This window comes from Chelonia mydas, chromosome 16 (genome assembly GCF_015237465.2).
Source record: "Chelonia mydas isolate rCheMyd1 chromosome 16, rCheMyd1.pri.v2, whole genome shotgun sequence".
Taxonomy (NCBI): domain Eukaryota; kingdom Metazoa; phylum Chordata; order Testudines; family Cheloniidae; genus Chelonia; species Chelonia mydas.
Window position 1 is genome coordinate 24,312,686 of NC_057857.1, and position 14,180 is coordinate 24,326,865.

Sequence of the window (14,180 nt, forward strand, 5' to 3'; positions counted from 1 at the left end):
CAGAGTCACGGCCAGTTGAACCTTGGGAGGTACTCTGTTTCTGTGGGATACTCCAGGAGGCGACCACATACCTGTCATCTGGAATAAATAACAATATGCCAGTGATTTTATTCCTCCACATAGAGACGAGGCAGGGGAAAATTGGCCCTGAATTCTTAGCACAGTTCACGCTGAGCCAGTAAGCAGTGCTTAGGTTTCAATGTCCTATCAGTTGTGTGGTTAACTTTCACCAACAGTTCTATGTAATTGCAGACTTATTCTGCAATAGCTGCTTATTTGGCTGCTGTCCTGACACTGCTGAATGTTCACCGCTTTATCCAGGCGCGAGTGAATCTTAACTCTGACCAGCCACATCACAGCGAAATGACCTGCAGATGGCAGGGTTGGTGTGCTGCACTGTGTGGATTTTTTAAGAATAGGAAAAAAATGATGCGATGCTCAGTGGCTTATAAGGGGTTGATCTGAAGCATGAAATGAATGGGAAAGCGTCAGTCAGACGCTGCCTGCAGCAAAGCCTCACGGGAATCCTGCCTTCTGGGAAGTGGCAACTTTTCCACGTGTCCTGAAGCCCCTGGGTGCATTCAGCCTGTGTGGTGCTCACCTGCGCCAATATCCCCAAGCTCTGTCGTTATGCTTCGCAAACGCCTTGCACATCAGAGTGAGCTCTTTATGTGGACTGATCACGGTTCTGCTTGCAGGACGCAACTGGCCATATCCATCTGACGATCCTAAGGACATAAGAGCGGCCAGACTGGGTCAGACCAATGGTCCATCGAGCCCAGTGTCCTGTCTGCCGACAGTGGCCAGGGCCAGGTGCCCCAGAGGGAATGAACAGAACAGGGCAGTTTGTCAAATGATCCATCCCCTGTTGTCCAGTCCCAGCTTGTGGCAATCAGGTGATTAGGGACACCCAAGTTCAAGAGAGTGCCTTTGACACAGTGCTCTCCAGTAGATACCTGGGCTGCTCCAATCGCGCTTCATTCTGTTACCAGGCCTGTCGCTGATCGTCCTATCAGGATCTGATTATTGCTTCCCTCTTTTCTCCTGAACCACTCCTCAGGATGGTCCATACACCTGTTCTCTGAAGAGCAGGGGTGAAAGTAACATTTAACACTTACCGGTACGGGGGCCGGGCTGGGGGTCAGCGTCCCCCAGCCAGCCCATCCGCACTGCCTGGCCCATGCCGCCCAGGGCTCCGGCTGTGATTTAAAGGGCCTGGGGTTCTGGCCACTGCTGCGGTAGCCGGAGCCCTGGGCCCTTTTAAATCACAGCCCTGGGGCAGCTGCTCCTTTTGCTCCCCCCCCCACCGTCATTGGCCCGGGGGGGCAAAGGACAAGGACGTGAAAGTGCTGCCATGGCCGCGCTTTTAGCAGGGTCCTTTGCTGCGACAGTGCTTTAACGTCAGCTGAGTACGGGCTGGGACCAGACCGGACCAGCCCACTTTCACGCCTGCTGAAATGGCGGCTCTCCGTGCCTGGTTGCAGAGAGAGCCTGGACACTTCTCTTATGTAGTAAGAGGTGGGGCTTCTGCTGTGAACAGAAATTAAATTGTGAAGATGTTTGTGTCTTTCACTATTGGAAACTTTAATTCTTTCAGAGATTCTGTGTTCAGATGCATTGAGATTGGATAGGATAGGATGGGTCAAATCCTGCGCTGATTTACACCCTGCGTTCTGTATTGTGTTGGGGGGATGTTCAGGGCACAAGGTGCTTTCTGAACTTGGTAAAAAACATTTGCACAACTGTTCACTGCTTCCACCCAGCCCCACTTGCTGGGCATGTGAGCGTACCATTCAGGCAGGCTCCGGCCCAACTACTGGAGCTGGGGCACCTTTTGGAGGGCAATTTCCTGCATCCCTGAAATGTAGCCTTCTTTCCATGTTTGCAGATGCTGTGCCCCTTGTGATGGAATGGTACTGAGTGCCGTAATGTGCTGACTTTCCAAAGCTGCCGTTTCCTTATTAGAATAAAGAATCCCTGACAAAAACTGATCAGCTGACTCGCTCGAGACAATATTCTTAGAAGTTGGGGTTTTTTTTATCCCTCGACTTTACCTTGTGAAATGAACTAATGAGATGCTGAGAGAATTCGGGCCAGCATTAATGAGAATAGGTGCGAGGAAGGTGTACTGCACATACACTAACTGTATCTTGGCTCACATGTCCTGTCTCTCCCTCTGTCTCATCTTTCCAGGTTGCACAAACAGCAGATGGCTTGGATGCTGACCTCTGGAAAGATGGCTTATTTAAATCCAAGGTCACAAGATACCTGTGCTTCACAAGATCATTTTCGAAAGAAAATGTAAGTCCATTTGCCGAGTGACCGAACAATTTGCGACTCTGCTTGGTGCGTTCTTGTTCCTAAACTGATTCAGTTTGGGGAGCCAGGATAATTCAAGCAGGTTTTTCAGCAAGTCCAGGTGCGTCTGTAGCCAAGCTACACTGATGGGATCTTTGCTGTGCGCTCGTTCTCTTAATCAGCTGTTTGTTCATGGGGAAAGCAGCTCTCTGAAAGATTAGCACTCACCCAGGGTTTTCAGTGGCTGTGTGTGTCTGCTCTAGAATCACATTTTCCAACGTGGATAGTCAGACTTTGTTCGCTGTGCGCAGGCAGCAGCTGTCTGGTGTGCCTCTCCAGCGGACAGCGGGCAACTAAATCCAGCCAGCCTTTGTGGTTTGTGGTCTAGACTGTCACTTGGGTAAGGAGCGGTTAGTCTGGGAAAGCCCAGGATCTGATGCCTTTACTGGCTGTTTATATTTGTCAGTTGAATATAATCTAAAAACTTTATATTTTCTGGAGGAAAAATATTAGATTTTGCTTTCCAAGTGCAGTGAGAGCACTCTATATAGGGGGTACTTCTGCTGCTCTCTGTGTTTTGAATGTCAGTATTGATTCAGTTTTCAGTGTTTTTGCTGATAACAGAGATAGAGAAAGGCAGCCCCCAGTAGCACAGTGGGATCCTGGTCCGTAACTTAGACTCTGAGGTGCTATCATACAAATAAATAATAATAATAATAATTAATAATAGGAGGCTGATCATGGATCTTGACTTGAAAGTCAAAGGATCCACCAGCTTCCAGCCCCCGGCCTCGCTGTCAGCTCTCCAGCGTAACCGTAACCACACTATTTTGACATGAATGACACTGGTTTCGTTGGGTGCAGTGGTGTAGCCATGTCGGTCCCAGGATATTAGAGGCACAAGGTGAGGGAGGTAATATCTTTTGTTGGACCAACTTCTGTTGGGGAGAGAAACAAACTTTCAAGCTCGAAATCTTGCCTCTTTCACCAACCTAAGTCGGTCTAATAGAAGATATAACCTCACCCACCTTGTCCGTGGTTTAGTTAACAGAACTAACCTAGTTAAGTCTCTGAGTTTCACTGTAGGGCTAATTTGTGGTGATGTTTATTGGGAGCATCATTCTCAACTGTGTAAAGAAATCTTTGAATTTCTCATTTCCCAACATGTTGACGTTTTCCATGTCTTGGTGTTTAAGTGTTGGGGACAGTCGGTTCTTTAACACTTTTACCTGAGTAAATTGTTTGCTGCACTCTTATATACACTCCATTGGATCAGCACTGACTCCAGCCATTTCAATAGCTGATAAACTTAGGCAGAAGGAAAAAACCACACTATCTGGTGTTGATGTGGCAGAAAAATCATCAGTTTTACAGACGTTGAATGTTAGTGTAAAACAGACAGACAGTAGGAATAATACAACATGAAAGATGCATTAGCAAAGACCGTTTTATCCACCAGTCACTGTGCCTAGACAAAATATTAACTGACATGTTCGGATTTTAGAAAATCAGCACTACTCACTTTCAGCATCACCACTGTATAGTATTTAGATTGCAGGGTATTGCTATGGACCTGTTAAGTTGAAAACAACTGTGGGCTGTTCAGAAGGTATGAAGCCCCTAAACAACCTGCTCTTATTTCAAAGCCTCCCAGTTCATATACACACAGTGATCAGAAAGCAGTGGTTTGTCTGAAATATTTTGCTTGCCCAGATAAAAACTGTGTATGGCAGTTTTCAGGAAGTAATGATAAAATACACTGATGGGGTCTCATAGCTTAGAATGACATTTTAATTGCTTTTTGCATTTCTGTTCATAAAAGCCACGTGGCAACGAAAGAGTGTTTGTTTTCCTTCCACGTGTGAATCCAGAATATTGGCTTTAATGGGAACTGCAAAGGAAATGAAGTCTCTAAACAATTGTGGAGGCTGTCATGCTAAATTGTTTTTTAGCTCTTCAATCCTTGATTAATAGGACAAGGCACTGGTTCAGAATTCATATGGATTCCAAATGAAATTTATCATTCCAAATGGCGTGATCTTTTGGAGCTAGCTTGTCTGCTTTTGGAACTAGCACCATATGTATTCAATATTAATTAGCGGAAGCATGTAATAACTTTGGCTGTGTCTACATTAGATGTCTTTCCTTATATTTCCCACCATTGCAACCATATAAACATCATGTGGCTTTCGCAGCTGGACCGTGCATAGGGTTTGTAGGCTTACAGTTCACTGGGCGATGGTGATTCTCCTTTAGCTCACTGGGTAGGGACCAGGGATTTTCCAGGAGAATAGTGTGGTCTCTGTTTCCAAGGTACTAAGGGATTACAGTGATGGGTGTGACAGAAGACCCTGAATAAACAAAGGTGCCTGTAATATCCTAGCTGATGACCCTGTGTGGGCTGTGTTCATACTGTGCAGTAGGCCATCAGGAGTAAAGCTACAATTTTGGCACAGGCTTTTTTCGTAAATTTAATGACAGAGAGGTTCAGGAAAAAGTTGATAAGTCCCAGAAATGGAGGGCGGGGTTGGAGAGCAAGCCCACGCTGCTCTCACCGCGCAGTGGGCGGCTCCTGTCCTGCAGGGCTGAGCCCGGCTCCCCACTCTAGGCGCTGTGACGTGGTGCCTGGAGTTACAGCACCACTCAGCTTTGGCCCAGCCTCACCTCCGTCCATCGAGACAGGAGAACGGGCCAAACCTGAGTGGTGCTGTGACCCCGTGTGCTAGGTGGCAACACGACCCAGTTTGGGGGCTTAATCGCATGTGGTTTGACAGCCATTTTTCCGAGATTCAAATTCACGGTTTCTATCACCTCTCTGACAAAACCACAGCCTTAGGTCTGAGTTGTTAGCCTGGTACCTGCTACTCGTTCTTCAGTCGCCCTCTCTGCTAAAACACCCTGCTTAACAGGGAGCTTCCAGTCAAATCGGCAAGACAAGAAGAACCTGAATTATTAAGAGTGACAGTCACCTGTTTTTCTCCTCTCTCTAAAGAGCCATTTAGGCAATGTCCTGGTCGATATGAAACTGATTGATATCAAGGACACGCTTCCTGTGGGCTTCATCCCCATCCAGGAGACAGTCGATACACGTAAGTGTGTGTGTTCACAATGCCAGGTTTTGTGAGGAGCGGGCTCCATGCTCACGCGCGCCCCATGCACCGCTCCAGCAGTGGCTGAGGGGGCAAGGGCAGGCAGCATTGTTGTGTCCGCATTTTTCTGGATGGTGCCAGACGAGGAATAAATGGCGTTTTGTTGCCGTGTGAGATTGAGCCTGGGCCCGAGCTGTGCTGTGCAGAAATGTGCTGTGGGCTTTTCAGTGCAGCTACCTTGACTGCCCACAGGAGCCTTGCGCCTTCCAGCGGGGGTGGATCTTGCACGGGCAGGTGAGGCCCAAAAGGCATCTTGTGTCTGGCCAAAGGCGGTGTGGTAATGTTGATCATGAGCTGGGTGCTCAGCAGGCTCCCAGCCTTCCTGCCCCACATCTCCATCTGGTGACCCCAGCAAAGCTGGGATAGAGGATTTCACCGGGGGCAGAGCACCAGGACCCTGCTGCAAACTCTCCTGGTGGCAGGTCAATGCGATGGGGTCAGGTGACCCATGGGGGTCTATCTGGCAAGATAGAGCTGCTTTTTTAAAGACCTGGCAGAACCTCTCTTTTGGTTACCTGTTAAACAAGCTCAGCTGCTGGGAAAAGGTGAGTCTCTTCTCACACCTTCTTGTTGACTGTCTGTAATGGGCCACTCTCTTACCACTTCAGAAGTTATTTCTCCTCCCTTGGTATCCTGCTGTTAATGGATTTATCACATTAGACTGACATAACACTTGGTAAAGCAACCCACATCCTTTCATGTATTTATACCTGCTCCTGTATCTTTTACTTCATGCATCTGATGAAGTGGGTTCTAGCCCACGAAAGCTTATGCCCCTATACATTTGTTAGTCTCTAAGATGCCACAAAGACTCCTTTCTTTTTTTTTTTTTTTCCTCTTCTGAGTAGTGCTGTAAAGGAACCTTTTGTGATGAGTCAAACTTAAACAGCAAAAGCTGGATTAGTCACTTAAAAAGGGCTCCTTGAATTATTCCCCGGCATGTGTCCTGGTGCATGCAGCTGTGTAATAGTCCTTATCTCGCTCGCTTTCATTAACTATTCCTAATGTGTTAGATCTCCTAGATACGCAAGGGATGACACCAGGTATCTAAATGGCTGAAGGGCCACTGCCCCACCTCTCTTATCAGCCCCTCATTCCCCCTGGAGTTTTGAAGGGGAGGGTTCTCTGGGAGCCGTTGCTAAGTGTGGTATTGAGCTTTGTGTGTGGTGCTTATACTGTACACATATGACTTGATAGCACTCAGATATGAGCAACTTAGTGCCCATGCACTGGGTAGCTGGGATCCACATAAGCCTCTCTCATCAGTGCCAAGATGAACTGGAAGGAGAATGCCCAGAAAATCCTCCCTTCATTCCTGCAAGGGAAAAACAGCTTTCCAGATACACTACCTAATCTGGGGGAGAAAAATCCACTCCGCCCCAAGCCCTCTGCACCAATTAAGCCTGACTGTTGCATCCCCTGCATGCTACAAAAGGGGTCTGAGCACCAGCTCTGCAAACCACCCTCAGGCCAGTGGCTGGAGCTTGTGGGAAGGGGCTGCAGTCACTCTGCCAGTGCACTTACTTGCAGGTCCTTTTTGCAGAGCCAGTAATGAAATCCAGACCAGTTTGTAAATTGAAAGGGAGGGGCTCAATGCGAGGGGCTTCACAGTGAATAATTAACCTGGATCTCCAGCACATGGGGGTGGTTGTTCAGTCACTGTCAGCCTGTGATTGACTTATGTGTGATTCTGTAACCCATTACTGACTTCCCAGTGCCACTGCCCCCGAGCGCTCCGGAGCACAAGCGGAGCAAGAGTAGAGCCAGTCGCTTACCAAGGAAACACCATGGGGTTGTGGCTGGAGAATAACTTTAAACCAAATCACACTCACGTAATGTGTGGCTGAGGAGAGCGGGAGAGGCCTGCGTGATTCATTTACCGTGTCTTGTGCAGCAGTCCATGCACTGTTTGTATAAACGAAGTGGGGCATTTCCCCTGCCTCCATGAGCACGTGTAATTAGCCATTCTAGCTCCGACGCTGAGTTTGCTACAGATGGAGGAATTTAGCAAAGTGTGAGGAGCCTGGCAGACAAGCCAATAAAACCAGCTTTGTGATATTCTGAAAGGAAAATAACAAGTGCCTCTCATTTTGTTCAAAGTAAAATTTGTGGCTACGTGTTTCCATTTGTCGTCTCCTGGGCTAATGATACAACACACTAAATGTATTGCTCCCTGGCCATCTCAGCAAAGTTTAGAAATGTGGGAGTCAAAAGCCAGGCTTCAAAAATCCATGTTTAGACACCTAAATGAAAGTGTGATTTTCAGAGTAGCAGAGCACCCACAAATACATCTGACTTGACTGGGAGCTGTGGCTAAGCTCCTTTAAAGATGCTGGCTGTGGTGTTTTGAATGGTGTGCCTTATATCCTATAGGGTCACAATCTGCACTGTCTGTACAGCTCTGGGACGCAGATTAGTATGGTGCTTCCAATGGCCAGACACTAGGAAGGAAGTGGCTTGAGATGGGTTTGGCTAGGAGTGCAGGAGGCTTGTGAAATCCTGTTTTATTAAATATTTTGCTAGGCTAGAATAGAGCTAAAGCAGCTAATGAGATTCAGAGGTTATACGAAAGCAGAAGGAGTTATAAACAACAGCAAGGGCAAAGAAATGTACACGGACTTCCAGAGATTAGAAGGGCCAGCATGTGGTAGCAAAATGAACCACAGCTGGGAGAGTGAGCATGCATTTCCGTTAACTCGGTTCTTTAAGACTGAAGCTTCTGGTACAATTAGAACTTGGCTAAACTAGGGAAATATACACTGGTGTAGCCATACCAGGCAAATTTCCATTACAGATACACTGCATGAACACAAAATGGGGTTTGTGCCAGGTCAATTTACCCTGGTAACTTCCTGGGGTAAATTGTACCATTGCAGCATATCTACAGTGGGGGGTTGCACCATTACAAGAGCTACACTGGTGCAAAGAGCCCAGTGTAGACAGGGTCTTGGATGCATTTGGTTGAGGTGTTCCTGAGGAGATCTGAGTCTGAGTGCATGAACCTCTTCTGTGCCATCCTCTGGGGTCCAGTCTCTCCTCCATCTCCACCGCTCTAGTCTCACCAAGTGACAGCACTTTGCTGAATGCTCCCAATTTGAGCCTGGCTGTAGGGGGCACTTAGGAGAATTTAATATGCACGAATGGCCATGTGAAGAAAATCTTGATCCTGGATTGACCAATGATGCGCGTGACTTTCATATGTGCAACCAAACAGTGTTCGTCACAGCAATCCCAAGAGATTGCTCTGCCGGCTGGTGTGGTGAATGCTACCATGAGACAAGTGAAGTAAATCATATGAGAGATATAGGACGTGGAAACAACAGCCTGACAAATTCTATTACAGAGGCTATAATTCTTTGTGGTATGTAGTATCTAATCTTCTCTGTAGATGATAGTGTGGAGAGAAGTACTGCTGAATAACAAATCTTGCATGCCACACAAAAGGACTAGGGTTAGAAAATTTCCTCTCAGTCAGTGCATGGCTTTGTACACTTATTTGCTGTCGACCTCCTATTCCTGCCATAACTATCTGCATAAGATCTGAAGATGCAATAAATAACTTTTATACCCTGGTCATGCATAAAAACTAGCCTCTAATCCTGGTTTCCTTTCACAGAAGAAATAGCTTTCAGAAAGAAGAGGCTCTGCATCAAATTCATCCCTCGAGATTCTACGGAGGCTGCTATTTGTGATATCCGAATCCTGGGCAGATCTAAGCAGGCCCCTCCACAGTACACGTTCATTGGGTAAGTAGCACTTCATCAAGAGTACATTCCCATACCGCAGCATGTACCAAACCCATGCACTGTAATTTCCTACAGGAATTAAGTGGGGGTTTGCAAGTGTTAATGTTTGTGAAAAAGCTCTGAGATCATTGAAGGGAATGTGCTATATAAGTTTAAAGTATTATTCTGCTTGGTGTGAGAATTAATTGATCCTATGTGGCAATTAGCCTGGTTCTTATTACACAAGATGTTTCTTGGTGAAACTTTGATATCATGTGTGCATGCTGCATTTGCTAATAACATTAATGACTTCTCTGTTACTTACAAAGGGAACTTAACAATATGGGTATTTGGTACCGAATGGGCAGGGTTCCACGAAACCATGACTCCTCGCAACCCGTGACACCTTCTTCCCAAGTACCAGCTTCAACACCAGCTCCTAACCTTCCTAGGTAGGTTCTGCCACTTGTCAGTGTTTTCTATGGTTCTCTCCTGGTTGGGCATGCCATGTTGTGTATTTTAGCAGAACACTCAAACCAGTGGGACTGTGACCAGTGGGTACTGTCACCGTATAAATTACTACATGGTCCACCCTCATATGATGGGGGAATACATGCTAGTCCCCAGAAAGCTATGCGGATGTCATGCATCGATGGCATCTGGATGGAATGGGGGTGAGAAGGTAGCAAAGTTGACAGAACAACAACAAAAATGCATTCACTGTGGGCTGCCCGGTGGTCCTGTTTAGCCTGCCGGCCTGGGTCAGAGGGTAAACAGTTCCAAGCATGAAACTGCCTGTCTTTTGTGTCCTGTATACCAAAGAGCACACTGTCAACACCCAGCAAACAATAACAGTGTCGTGGAGCTTTTCACAGGTGCCCCGTATCTTTGTTTTTAACTGAATATAAAGCATCTTTGGTCTCACCTGAGTGCCTAGGAGTCTCCTTTCTGGGGCCAGTGGTGTAGCTAGACTGCTACTCTCACCATCCCCCCCCCCCCCCCCCCCCCCCCCCCGGGAAAGTGGGGCAAGGGTAGTCAGGAGCATTCATGCCCTTGGTGGATTCTGCAGGCTTATTATATAAGAGTGGGGAACAATTTTTTTTCCAGTCCCCAGAATTGAAGCCTGCGGTTTGCTTTTCTTTGTCATGGCCAAACCTGTGATTTTAGGCCCCGCTGCTGCCATTCGTTGTGCACAGACCCAGCCGCCCACCATCACACAAGGAACTGTGGCAGCAGGGCCGTAGAGCCGCTGCGAAGGTCATGGGTTTGCTCTTGCAGTATATGTGAGTGTGTATTTTATATGTCATAGTAACAGGAGTATAATTATAGCTTACAATTATTTACCACATTTTCCTGCACAAAGCCCAGTGGTGGGGGTGTTGTTAAACAACCCCACATGCAGAGAATGAATTGAATTATTTATATTATTGGCATTTGATATGAAAATGCAGCATTGCACGCAATGGTGCGAGAGTTGCTCTGAACTCATAGTCCGGGCAAGCCCGATTGGGAAACATGTTCTCTGTGGGTTTTTACATATTTGGAGTGTCAGTGTTTTGTTAGCACATTCAGTGTATTGCAAATACATCTAGCGGATTAAAGGAAATTCTTGGGATTTATATTTCTGAGGAGATTGGTAGGTGGGAATTCCATGGAGACTGTAAATTGTCCAAAGTTCCGTGTATTGTTTGGCTAGAAGATGCTACCCATATCCTTGGTTATTTTGCTTTTCCGTGTGTTTTAAAGAGTGGTAGTCTTAAAATTGCCTGAAAAAGCTTCTAATGGGGCTATGTGGTAACTTTATCCTGGTTAAGGCCAGTATCTGGGTACAGGCATGCCCATGACCCTAAGTGTGCTTATAACCTAGTGTATTGTGGTGACTTCTCAACCGTCTTCTGTGGCTTATTTTTGACAAGTCACTTCACTGAAAAGTTGTGCTAGATCTCTTCTCCTGTGCTATCTGGGAGGAGTCCTTGCTGCAGATCCCAACTTGCACCCATGCACCATTCAGAGCCGTCAGGTCACGCCTCAGAGCAGGGATATCAGAAATAAGATAAGAAACAGGAGTCCTGCTGGAGTTCTCAGATTGTTTTATCTGGAACCATTGTATTGTTTCAAAATTGCACTAGGCACAAACTGCATAAATAACAAAGACCCTGCGAGATCAAAGCAAGACATCTTGTCTTTACAGTAGATGTCTTCATTTTCTGTCTGTGAGAAACATGCAGACAAATTTCCATGGTTAAGAGAAAAATTATCTTAGCAAGAGAATGTCAGTGGCTGTCCTTAATCACGAAGTGTGGAAGGGTCACTTTATGACTGAGCAGGGAGGGCTGCAGAATAGCCCCAGAGCTGTTAGGAACAGGGCCAGAATTGGAGCTCAGAGCATCAGCGACAGTCTGAAAAGAAGTGTTTACAAGGCTTATAGATTTTATAACCTCTTGTTGTACAGTTTATGGGTTACAATGGCTGCAAGGAAATTGGATCAGTTTTGTTTTACTCACCAAATAAAACAAATGTCAAAATAGTCAATATAAAATGTATTCTAATTTGGCTGAGTTAAAACAGCCAGTATGCGGTGGAATAATTGAATGTTACATTAATGCCTCCTAGTAAAAACCACCTGTCTGTAGCTGGCCCTACTCTCATGCACCATGTATGATTTACAGGTAACTTTTACACCAGAATAAAAACAGCCCAATCATTCAAGGCATCTATTCATGTCTGGGTTTTTTTACATTGATTATTTATTATCCAATATATTTTTTAGAAATAGAAATGTATATAAAGATGCTCCTTGCAAACATTTCTTATTAGAGGAAACATATGTTACTTGAACGGCTGTTTTAACACTTTATCAACAGGGTAGTAATTTATTCAAGCCTAATGTCCATGGAAGATTGTAGTCATGAGTAACTTTTTATTTTAACATGACCACAGAGATAAGAGAACACACTTGCAGCCAGTTTGCCATTTTATTCCATGTTGGCATATTCCAACAGTAGCTGCAAAAGTCTGTTCTGAATGACCGTGAACGCCGAGACAGAATCACTGAACAGCACAGTACACAACTAGTACTATTTAGCTGTTAGGTTGGTCAGATATTTGAAAGGATTCTCTTCAGTTTCTGGCTCGTTTTTATAAAATACCTTTTAAATCAGGGCAATATGCAGTGAGTCCTCAGTGCTTCGGAATGCTTGCTAACACTGTAGGTATGTACAGATAGACAACAGAACACACCAGTAATTTACTGCAGAGCTGAGTCCTTCCATATGGGAGGGCTTCTTAATATGTCAGTTTTCATTTCTGTGCCGGGCAGGTTCAGCAAACTGGCTAATTATTGATTCTAGTGATGCTGGCGTGTCATAATTCCATCACACATGCTTTGTGGCTCTGGGAGAGGTTCCACTCGGCATCTTACTGTGCATCAGCATTGCTGCTTCGTCCATCTGAGGTTCTGTTCAGGCCATTCACATTCTGCTTAGTCCCCGCATCAGGACTTCCCTCTCCCCTCCTGTTAAAGTGGGAGGGGATTAAGGAGTCACTGGACTCTGTTGCACTAGGGTTTGCTCATTTGTTGGGAACTTGGAACTCCATCTCCAGTTCTGTACCGGTATCGAATGAACAAAAGCTTTTTCTAAATAGTCTGCTCTCGAATGTCCTCAGATAGAGGTGGCCAGTGACTTGGGTATGTGGGCTTCACACTATGCTTGTGCCTGCCCTTTTGAGAGAGAGAGAGAAGAAATCTGTACCAAAGTACGTTAGTCTCTGTCTTCTCATGCGCTTGTATTTAGTGCCTGGCTGGCAGCATCCTGGGTTTCTCAAAAAGTGATGCCTGCAGTGGAAACAAACCTATGTGCTCTTCTTTAAGGACCTCCCCGTTCGCTAGCATGCTTGAAACATCCAGGATACACCCCTCTTCCTACTATGGGGTAATACACCATTGATTCCAATGGAGCATCTATTCAGAACTGCGGAGCAGAAAGAGGCAAAGGGTTGAGCACAATTCCTCGTGCCAGCACGGAGGGGGAAGGATTGCATGTTTCCTCTTGCGGGGATGTTCGTGTCGCTTTGGCTCTCTCTTGTCCTTGGTATTCCCCATTACAAGTGTCTGGGCTTCTGGTCTCTTAGACCAAGGCCCACGTATGCCGGTGAGGCTGAGATGTTGCGCTGTGGAGTGCGACCTGATGAGCTGCCCTTGTGCATTGTAGGATGATGCGGTATCAAGTCACCCCAGGGTTTTCCTCCCTGTATTCTGTGCTGTGGGCAGTGTGGAGAAATACACCTGCAGTTTCTCATCCAAGAGGCGAGTGTTAAAAATCCATTCCATTGACTTGAGTCGCCTGTAGCAGGAATGTTGCACATGGAGCTTTAAACTGCTTTCCTAGGTGTTTGCTGTGCACTGCTGGGCAGTTTCCTAGCACTCAGCAAATAAAAGCAGCTTTGTCGAAAGGGTTGTTGTGAGTAACTTCACTTGTATAAGTTAGTGCTAACACAGCACAGTGATCGCTGCACCTTAGGGCACTTGGAGTGGGGGTTCCCAAAAGCAGGTGCTAATGATAAATATTTCAGCCTTGCCTTCTGAGGACGTCAGCTTAGTTGCTGTGTGTGAATGGCATGGGGATCACTGGGCACTGCCGTGTGTGCCAGAGACTGTCAGAGTCACAAGTTTGGTGTTTAGGGAATAAGCACTGGCAAAAGTTTAATTACAAGTTCGCCCCAGCCTGTAGTTCCGCATAGCAACTGTGTATGAGTTCAGCTTTCTGCCCTGCTCTTGTGCTCTCATTAAATCTAACCTCCGCTTTTCTGGGGGGAGCTCTGACTTCCTGCCAGCACCGGCAGAGCTCCCCCAAAGCCATCTTGCTTGCTGAGGCCCGTGTATCGGCTGCTGTCACAGCCGTTATGTTCCCTCAGCGTGTGTGGCTTCTTGGTTAGCCAGCGCCTTCCAAGTTCCTTCCCAAGGTGCTGCTAGAGCCTCCACCACAGTCATTCAAACAGTCTTCTAACA

At 46.4% G+C, this 14,180-nt stretch overlaps 1 protein-coding gene across 21 annotated transcripts in view; it reads left to right on the forward strand.

Moving 5' to 3' along the window:
• The window catches only part of MVB12B (multivesicular body subunit 12B), a 100,296-nt gene that overhangs the window by 21,003 nt on the left and 65,113 nt on the right, over positions 1 to 14,180 (forward strand). For all 21 annotated transcript variants that reach the window (XM_043530137.1, XM_043530144.1, XM_043530135.1 and 18 more), the window contains 4 exons: positions 2,194 to 2,301; positions 5,291 to 5,387; positions 9,064 to 9,193; positions 9,502 to 9,624. In XM_043530137.1, the coding sequence (XP_043386072.1) occupies positions 2,194 to 2,301; positions 5,291 to 5,387; positions 9,064 to 9,193; positions 9,502 to 9,624 (458 nt within the window). The remainder of the gene's footprint in view (positions 1 to 2,193; positions 2,302 to 5,290; positions 5,388 to 9,063; positions 9,194 to 9,501; positions 9,625 to 14,180) is intronic.